This window comes from Gallinula chloropus (assembly GCF_964237585.1).
Source record: "Gallinula chloropus genome assembly, chromosome: 34".
Lineage (NCBI taxonomy): Eukaryota > Metazoa > Chordata > Aves > Gruiformes > Rallidae > Gallinula > Gallinula chloropus.
The window spans coordinates 1,086,168-1,095,254 of record NC_140119.1 but is presented as its reverse complement, the minus strand read 5'-3'; the positions used below and the strand labels follow the sequence as shown (position 1 = coordinate 1,095,254).

Here is a 9,087-nt window from a genome sequence, read left to right as displayed (position 1 = left end):
GAACTGTTTAGCCTTGAGAAAGGGGGGACCTTATTAATGTTTATAAATAACTTAAGTATGGGATGCAGGGGGAAATGGCCAGCCCCTTTTCAGTGGTCTGTGGAGACAGGACAAGGGGCAGTGGCTGCAAGTTGTAGCATGGGAAGTTCTGCACCAACATGGGGAAGAACTTTTACACAGTGAGGGTGACAGAGCCCTGGGACACGCTGCCCAGGGAGGTGGTGGAGTCTCCTTGTCTGGAGATATTCAAGACCTGTCTGGATGCCTATCTGTGCAATATGAGCTGGGGATCTGCTTTGGCAGGGGGTTGGATGCAATGATCTCTTGAAGTCCCTTCCAACCCCTATGCTTCTATGGTTCTATGATTCTATGATTCTCCTTTTGTTACTAATTTTGTAAATACATTAATAACAAATAAGGGCCAGGGAGAATTTCAAAGATGGATGCTGGTGGAGCTGGAAAAGATGTCAGGCAAATTTTGGACTATTCTGTCGTCTATGAAAGACCTGTGCCCCAAGACTGAGGTACTTAAAGACATTTTTTGCTTCAGTCTTTAGTAGTATGATCAGTTGTTTCCTGATCCCCAACCCCTGAGTGGAAATATGGGGACAGGAAGTAGACTGAAGCCCAAATCATCCTAGGGGAATTGGTAAGTGACCTGCTCAGCCACTTAGATCCACATACAAGGGCACTGAGGGAGCGGGTGGAAGTTCTTGCCAAGCCACTTTCCCTTATTTACCAACAGGCTGACTGAGGTGGTTCTGCCTGACTGGAAGCTGGCACATGTGACACCCATGTGTCACAAGAAGGGACAGAAGGAGGACCCAGGGAACTACAGGCCTGTCAGCCTGACCTCGGTGCTGGGGAAGGGGATGGAACTAATCATCTTGAGTACCAGCATGCAGCACATGCAGCACACTCAGGCGATCAGGCCTCGTTAGCATGGGTTTAGGAAAGGCAGATCTTGCTTGACTGACCTAATCTCCTTCTATGACAAGTTGACCTGCTGCTTAGTGGATGTGGGGAAAGCTGTGGATGGGATCTACCTGGACTTCAGTGAAGCCTTCATCACTGTCACCCAAAGCATCCTGATGGAAAAACTCACCGCTCATGGATTCGATGGGTACACTCTGCGCTGGGTTAGAAACTGGCTGAAGGCTGGGCCCAAAGTGTTATGGTGAATAGTTAAATCCAGCTGGCAGAACGTTACAAGTGTTGTTCCCCAGGGCTCAGTGCTGGGGCACGATCTCTATGACTCCTTTATTAATGATCTGGACAAGGGGATTGAGTGCACCCACAGTCAGTTTGCAGACGACACAAAATTGTGTGGAAGTGTGGATCTGCTGGAAGGAAGGAAAGCTCTGCAGAATGATATGGACAGGCTGGATTGATGGGCAGAGACCAGCTTTTTGGGGTTGACATGGCCAACTGCCAGGTCCTGGACTTTGGTCACAATAACCTCAGGCAATGCTACAGGCCTGGGACAGAGTGGCTGGAGATTTTCCTGGAAAAAAAGGATCTGGGGATCTTAGACAGGCAGATGTACGTGAACCAGCACTGTGCCCAGGTGGCCAAGGAGGCCAAAAGCATCCTGGGCTGTGTATGGAACAGTGTAACCAGCAGGAGCAGGGAAGTGATTGTTCCATTATACTCAGCTCTGGTGAGGCCGCCCCTCAAGTGCCGTGTCTGATTTTGGGCCACTTAACAAGAAGGACATTCAGATGTTGGAGTGTGTCCAGAGAACGACAACGACTCTGGAGATGAGTTTGGAGCACAAGTCCTCTCAAGATCAGCTGAGGGAAATGGGCCTTTTTAGTCTGAAGAAAGGGAGGTTGAGGGGAGACCTTACCACTCTCTACAACTACCTGCAAGGAGGGTGCAGGGAGGTGGTATTCAGTTTCTTATCTCAGATAGACAGGGAGAGAATAAGATCAAATGGCTTCAAAATGCACCAGGGGAGATTTAGGTTCCATATCAGGAAGAATTTCTTTACTGAAACAGTAGTCAAGTGTTGGAACAGGCTCCCCAGGGAAGTGGTGGATTCACCATCCCTGGAGGTATTTAAAGGGCCTTTAGACATTGTGCTTGAGGACGTGGTCTAGAAGTGAACTGTGCAGGGTTAGGCTGTGGCTGTGGACTTGATGATCCTAAAGGTCTTTTCCAACCCCAGTGATTGGATGATTCTATGGTACAGAGGAGACAGGAAATTCCCGTTCTGTCATGGTGGGAAAGCATTGCCATTTCAGAAAATTAGTGGAGTGACTCAGCTGATGACAATGTGCTTGTAAATTTTTATAAATGGCAGGAGAAAAATAAATAAGGCAAAAAATGTGCACCTTTCAAAGGAAACATGATGCAAAAGAAGCACAGCTCGTCGATTCACAGTGTCTGGGGAAAAAAAGTCAGCTACATACAGCACTAGAAATGGGATGAACGTGAAACATCTTATTACAGCTTAGACAACATAGAAGGAAAACAAAACTAATAAATACAGACTGGTCCTCACGTGAGTTACATGGCCAGCGGTATGCAGAAGATGATGAGCAGTTTATTACTGCTTAGAAACACCCAGTCATCAGTTTCCACATGGCATCCTTGAGCTCCTGGTTCCTCATGCTGTAGATGAGGGGGTTCACTGCTGGTGGAACCACCGAGTAAAGAAATGCCAGTATCAGGTCCACAATAAGGGAGGACATGGAGGGGGGCTTCAGGTTGGCAAAAACAGAAGTGCTGAGAAACAGGGAGACCACAACCAGGTGAGGGAGGCAGGTGGAAAAGGCTTTGTGCCGTCCCTGCTGCGAGGGGATCCTCAGCACAGCCCTGAAGATCTGCACATAGGACACTACAATGAACACAAAACACCCAAAACCTAAACAGACACTGACCACAAGGACTCCAGTTTCCCTGAGGTAGGCATCTGAGCAGGAGAGCTTGAGAATCGGGGGGATTTCACAGAAGAACTGGTCAACAGCATTGCCATGACAGAGGGGAAGGGAAAATGTATTGGCTGTGTGCAGCACAGCACTGAGAAACCCACTGGCCCAGGCAGCTGCTGCCATGTGGACACAAGCTCTGCTGCCCAGGAGGGTCCCGTAGTGCAGGGGGTGGCAGATGGCAACGTAGCGGTCATAGGCCATGACAGTGAGAATATAGTACTCTGTGAAGAGCAAAAATAAAAAGAAAAAGAGTTGGGCCACACATCCTGTGTAGGAAATGACCCTGGTGTCCCACAAGGAATTGGTCATGGATTTGGGAACAGTTGTAGTGATGCAGCCAAGGTCAAGTACGGCGAGGTTGAGGAGGAAGAAGTACATGGGGGTGTGGAGGTGGTGGTCACAGGCTATGGTGATGATGATGAGGCCATTGCCCAGGAGAGCAGCCAGGTAGATGCCCAGGAAGAGGCAGAAGTGCAGGAGCTGCAGCTCCCGTGTGTCTGCAAAGGGCAGGAGGAGGAAGTGGATGATGGAGCTGTTGCTGTTGGACATCTGCTGCTGTCAGTTGTGGATACCTGTCCAAGGAGGAAAAAGGTAGTGAGAAGTTAGGGAGCGATTCTTTGAGGGAAAGAGTTTCCAATTCACATTAACTCCCTGTATTCAGGAGGATATTTGGCTGGCCCCTTTTGGGAGGTCTGCTTTGTGCTGGCTTGAGTGTGCCACTGCTGGGAGGAGGGTCAGCTGTGGGGTCTTGAGAACTCAGTCCTGCCTTGCAGCAGTAAGTGAATAGAAGGATGTTGTGATCTCAGACTAAATCCCCTGTGGATAGCAATGAGCTTTTCAGCACTGTCACTCCTGTTTCACGAAGGGAAGAGCAGAGCTTTGGAGCTGTGGTTTTCTCCTGACGGAGAGCTGAGGAATCCAGTCTTTCAGGGCAGAGCTCCAAAGCCCTCCTGCAGTCTCATCCCACCCAAGGAGGATCTCAGCTCCCCGCTCCCAGCCAGGGACACACAGGGCTCAGTGCAGCAGCCTACACACAGGTGATGAGTGTCATTGCCACGGCCTCTGTGCCGAGATGTCTCCTGCATGGGGCTCCTCTCTGGGGCACAAGAGTCCCTGGGAGAGTGGTGCCATTGTGGGAGGCAGCTGCAGCCCAGCAGGAGCCCCCTGGAATTCCTCAGACCTACAGATGGGGGTTCTGAAGTGAGGGTCAGCTCAGTGCCAGCCCCACCAATGGATTTGCCCAGAGCCCCAGGAAACAGTGGGAGAAAGGCAACAAGAACAAGAGGGGGAAACAGCGAGAAACATTCCCCAGCAGGCTAGAAGGACAGGCACTCGGAGGTTTCTTCTCTCTGGGACAAGGACTCTGCACCATATTTCCATGTGTCAGACTTTACATCCACCACTTCTTTCCACAGTGCAAATGCAGCCATTCCCAGGAGAAGACAGCTGTCCTGCCCTGCCCCTCTGATGGGGCAGAAGGGCATCCTTTCCAGGCAGCACTTCCTGGTCCTAGAGAGAACCTGTCCTCCTGACAGACCCCACACACTGTCCCATGTCCCAGCCTTAAGAGATCTCTCCAGGAACAGAACCTGCATTGCCTTGCACCAGGGAAATGCTGTGGAAATTTCTCCTCCAGTGAGCTCTCAGCATCTGTCAGCTCTCTCAGCCTCACAGGTCTCCCCTCGGTGCCTACAGGCAGTGTCCCCAGCCCTGTGCACTTGGCAGAAGAGCTGCTCCTGGGCAGAGCTGTCTCTCTGCAGCACTGCTGGGTTGCCATGAGCTCCCCCCATCGCAGGAGCCTGGGCAAGCTCAGCAGGAGAAGACCAGTTCTTCTAGGCTCCCTCCTGGTGCCTCAGATCTCATGGGGATCGTTCTATGATCTCATCTCTGACAATCTCAGGATGTCCCTGCCCAGGGGCTGGGGGTCAGCACTTGGCATTTCTGCTTCATCAGACCAAGCCAGGGTGTCCTCAGCATCAGAGCTGCCTGCACTTTGCCTGTGTTTGTCGTCAGGGCCTCCAGTTGTCTGCTCTAACGAGCCCCTCGGGAGGCTTTGTCAGTAATGGCTCCCAGTGGGGCCTGTTAATGCTTCAAGGTACTTTGGGCATTACTCCTGACTTGGACTTCTTGAGAGTTTTCTTCACTCTCATCTTGGTATCTGAGGTTTGGGGATTCACAAGAAAAGGTACCATGGGGCTCATTAACATCCAGAAAGCCTTTACAAGCATGGCTCTTCAACTCATTTTCATTAAAGAGCTCAAAACTCCTACAGCTACTTGGATTTTAGTTGGGTCCTTACGTTTCAAAGGAATTTCCCATGGAAGACCTTTTTTCAGTCATGGGTATTGTCTGCCATGGCTCAGTTGATAGAAGAAGTGACAGTAGCATTCTGTGATGGATATCGGTCTCCTAAGGAGATCTGGACAGGCAGGAAAAGCAGTCTTTTGAGATCCAGCCCTGCATGGAGAACCTTGCTCTTCCCAAGCCCAGCAGTTCCCTCACTGGCCTCCTGAGACTCCCAACACTTTTCTTGGCATCATCTGTGCTCACAGGCAGGGACAGATTTCTCTGACAACAAACAGCAGTTCAACTTGACACAGTTTAATAACCGTGAAATCTCTCTCCTCAGCTGCCTGCTACGGCCAAGCAGCGTGTGAAGGGGGTCAGCTTTCAGAGGAGATTCTCTCCCAGAACATTGTTATTCAGATACATAGAAAAGTCAGTTATTGTTGCAGTCTGGCGTATCTGGGTGCTCTGAGAGGATGGGGGCTGCAGAGATGGCTCCTGCAAGAAGCAGCTAGAAGTTCTCTGCAGGCCTTGCAGAGCAAACATTGGTTGATCCAAGGGCAGAGTCACTGCTGACCAAGGCCAAGCCCATCAGTGATGGTCACAGCGCCTCTGGGAATCACATTTAGGAAAACATAAATGCAAGCAGCTGCCTTTTTCCACCAGAGAAGGGAGTGAGAAGATGCAACGAGCTGTGCAGACATCAAGGCCATGAAGAGGAGGGAGGATGCCCCCAATGTGCCAGAGTGAAAGATGCCCCTGCAGCCTGGGGAGAAACCCATGGTGGAGCGGGTGTCCCACTGCAGCCCATGGAAAAGGCCCAGACCCCACCTGCAGCCTGTGGAGAGGCCCCACACTGGATGGAGCTGGTGGAGACAGACAGGAGATGCTGTGACCCACGTTGCAGCCAGCCCCTGCCAGCACTGGCAGCCCGTGGAGAGAGACAGAGACACAGAGATGAGCAAGGGAGAGATTTGTGCCAGAGCAGTTTTGCTGGGGGGAGGCTGGTGGCCCCATGGAGGACTGGGACTGAGAGACACTGTGACTGGTGACTGCACCCATAGCAGTGACCCACGGTGGGGCAGCTGGGGAAGAGCTGAAGCCCTGTGGGAAAGGACTCACCTTGGAGAAGCTCGTGGAGGACTGTCTGCCCTGGGTGGGACCCCACGGTGCAGCAGGGGGAGGGTGTGAGGAATGAATGACTCCCCTGCCCCGGCCAAGAAGGAAACCAACTTGCAAGGGACAGACCAAACCCCCATCTCCCAGTCCCTGCCCTTCCCGTGCCACAATGGGGGGGAAGAAGGGGAAGCAAAATCCTGACTAAACTGAAGTCTGCAAGAAGGGAGGGGTGGGGGGAAGGTGCTTTAAGATCTGGTCCCGTTGTTTTAAGATCTGGTCACGCTTCTCATTATCCAACTCTGGTGTCACTGGGTGTGCAGTGTAAGAAACTAGAGAGTTTTCTGTCCTTCCCTCTGTTGAGTCTGTTTTGCCCATGTCGTTCATTACAGGATGATCTCTCCCTGTCCTTATCTTGGCTCCTAAGCCTCTTGATATCTATTTTCTCCCCTGTCCAAATAAAAAGGGGACCAACTTTGGTGGGTGTCTGGCCTCCAGCCAGGGCTAAACCACCACACCCACAAAAGCCACATGCCTTCTCTCAGCATCAAAGCTAATCCAGCACCAATGAAACCATAACGTCGTGCACAAGTAAGGTGCACACTCCTGCCCTGTCCACCACTCAGGCAAAGGTGATCTCACAGCATCTACCACTGACATGTCCCCATCCCTGGCTTGTCAGGTATTTTGGCACCACTGACATCACAAGGACATTCATAAGATATCTGTCAGTTCCTAGCCAGTCATACGTCCAGCTACGAGTAGCCTCAGAAGGACCTATTCTTCCCATAAGCCTGGTCCTAGACTCAGGCTAGAGATATTTCCTCAGAACCCACACAGCCTATTGGTCTTTTCTCTGCCTATCAACTATTCAGGGAGTAATGATACTCTCTACACAAGTTTTGGGCTTTGTCTGAGCTATCAGCTACTTGAGAACCACTGACATCTCAACACAGACCATCTGCCTTCTCTTGTCCTGTCAACTGTTCCAGAATCAGTGACCTCACAACAACCTCCACTCTCCACAGCCTGCTCCAGAGAGAGCACCCTGATGTGTCCAGTTGTTGCCAAGCAATCAAGGACTTTTCCTGTTGTTCATATTTCCCTACTAATGAGAAAGGATGGGACGCAGCCAGGACAGGTGACCCGAACTGGCCAAAGGGGGCATTCCATACCCATTCTGTCATGCTCAGCATAAAAGCAGGGGCTGGTCGGACAAGGCAGCTCCAGGACGTGCAGTTTTGGGGATGGTCCAGTTTTTGGGACGGCTCTGGGCTGCACAGTCTGAGTTGCGGGTTTGGTGAGAAACTGCATTGTGTGTCACCAGTTTCAAAGATTTTGCTACAAAGTCCTGTGACTGTTGTTACATCTCTTTCTGCTATTCTAGTAAACTATCCTTACCCCAAGACGTGGGGTTTTGTTTCCTTGGTTTTGGGGTTTTTTTCCCTTTCCCTTCCCCCTCCCCCCCCCCCCCCCTCCCTTTTAAAGAACAAGCGACTGTGTGGTGCTCGGCTCTCAGCTGGGGAAAACCACATCTACTAAAATCCAAAACAAATCTGCCGCGACGGAGAGAGACGGGACACAGCTTGATGCAAGCAAGAGTCGATTTATTGCAAAGAACCATTCCTTCTTATATGCTCTGCAGACAGCTGCTTTCTTTCAAACATGTGGTGTTCGGGTGCTACATCTGATTGGTCAACCTTTTGCTGTCACAGCAGCATCTCTATCTTATCATGCTAATAGAACTTCTAAAACCTCGTCAGACAGCAGATATACCTTAACAATAGAGGACACATTTTCCTGAAGCCTGTCCCAGCAGGGGGCCGTCAAAGATGCTGCCACCTTGTTTAGTTTCCCCGAGGTTCATGGCCTAAAGGCTCCATCCCGTTATCTGTTAACCTGGCAGTGCTTGAGGCTCTGTTTCCCAAACTGCATGCCACACCTCACAATCCTCTTACCTCACAATACCTTTAACTCAAAAACCCTTTACCTCACAATCCTTTTACCTCACAATCCCCTTACCTCATAATCCCTTTACCTCAAAATCACCTTACCTCATAATCCCCTTACCTCACAATCCCCTTAACTCACAATACTTTTACCTCACAGTCCATTTACCTGACAATAATTTTGCCTTCCAATCCCCTTAACTCACAATCCCCTTACCACACATTCCCATTACCTCAGAAATCCTTTACCTCACAATCCCCTTACAACGCAATCTCCTTACCTCACAATCCCCTTGCCTCACAATCCCCTTAACTCACAATCCCCTTAACTCACAATCCCCTTACCGCACAAACCGTTAGCTCAAAATACCTTTAATTTACAATCCTCTTACTTCAAAATCCTCTTACCTCACAATCCTTTTACCTCACAATCCCCTTACCACATAATCCCTTTACCTCACAATTCCCTTACCTCACAATCCCTTTACCTCAAAAACCCTTTACCTCACAATCTCTTTACCTCACAATCGCCTTACATCACAATACCTTTACCACACAATCTCCTTACCTCACAATCTCTGTACCTCACAATCCCCTTAATTCACAATCGCCTTACCTCTCAATCCCCTCACCTCAGAGTCTCCTTACCTCAGTCCCCTTACCTCACAATCCCCTTACCTCACAATCCCTTTACCTCACAATCCCTTTGCCTCACAATCCCCTTGCCTCACAATCCCCTTACCTCACAATCCCCTTACCTCACAAACCCCTTAGCTCATAAAACATTTACCACACAATCC

The 9,087-nt window shown here is 50.2% G+C and overlaps 1 protein-coding gene across 1 annotated transcript; it reads right to left on the bottom strand.

Annotated features, from left to right (window-relative positions):
* Nucleotides 1–2,558: 2,558 nt before the first annotated feature.
* LOC311202985 (olfactory receptor 14C36-like) lies at nucleotides 2,559–3,485 on the bottom strand (the record flags this gene model as incomplete). The annotated part of the gene is made up of 1 exon (XM_084277623.1): nucleotides 2,559–3,485. The coding sequence occupies one exon, from the start codon at nucleotides 3,483–3,485 to the stop codon at nucleotides 2,559–2,561; it is 927 nt and encodes a 308-aa protein (XP_084133749.1).
* Nucleotides 3,486–9,087: the final 5,602 nt, after the last annotated feature.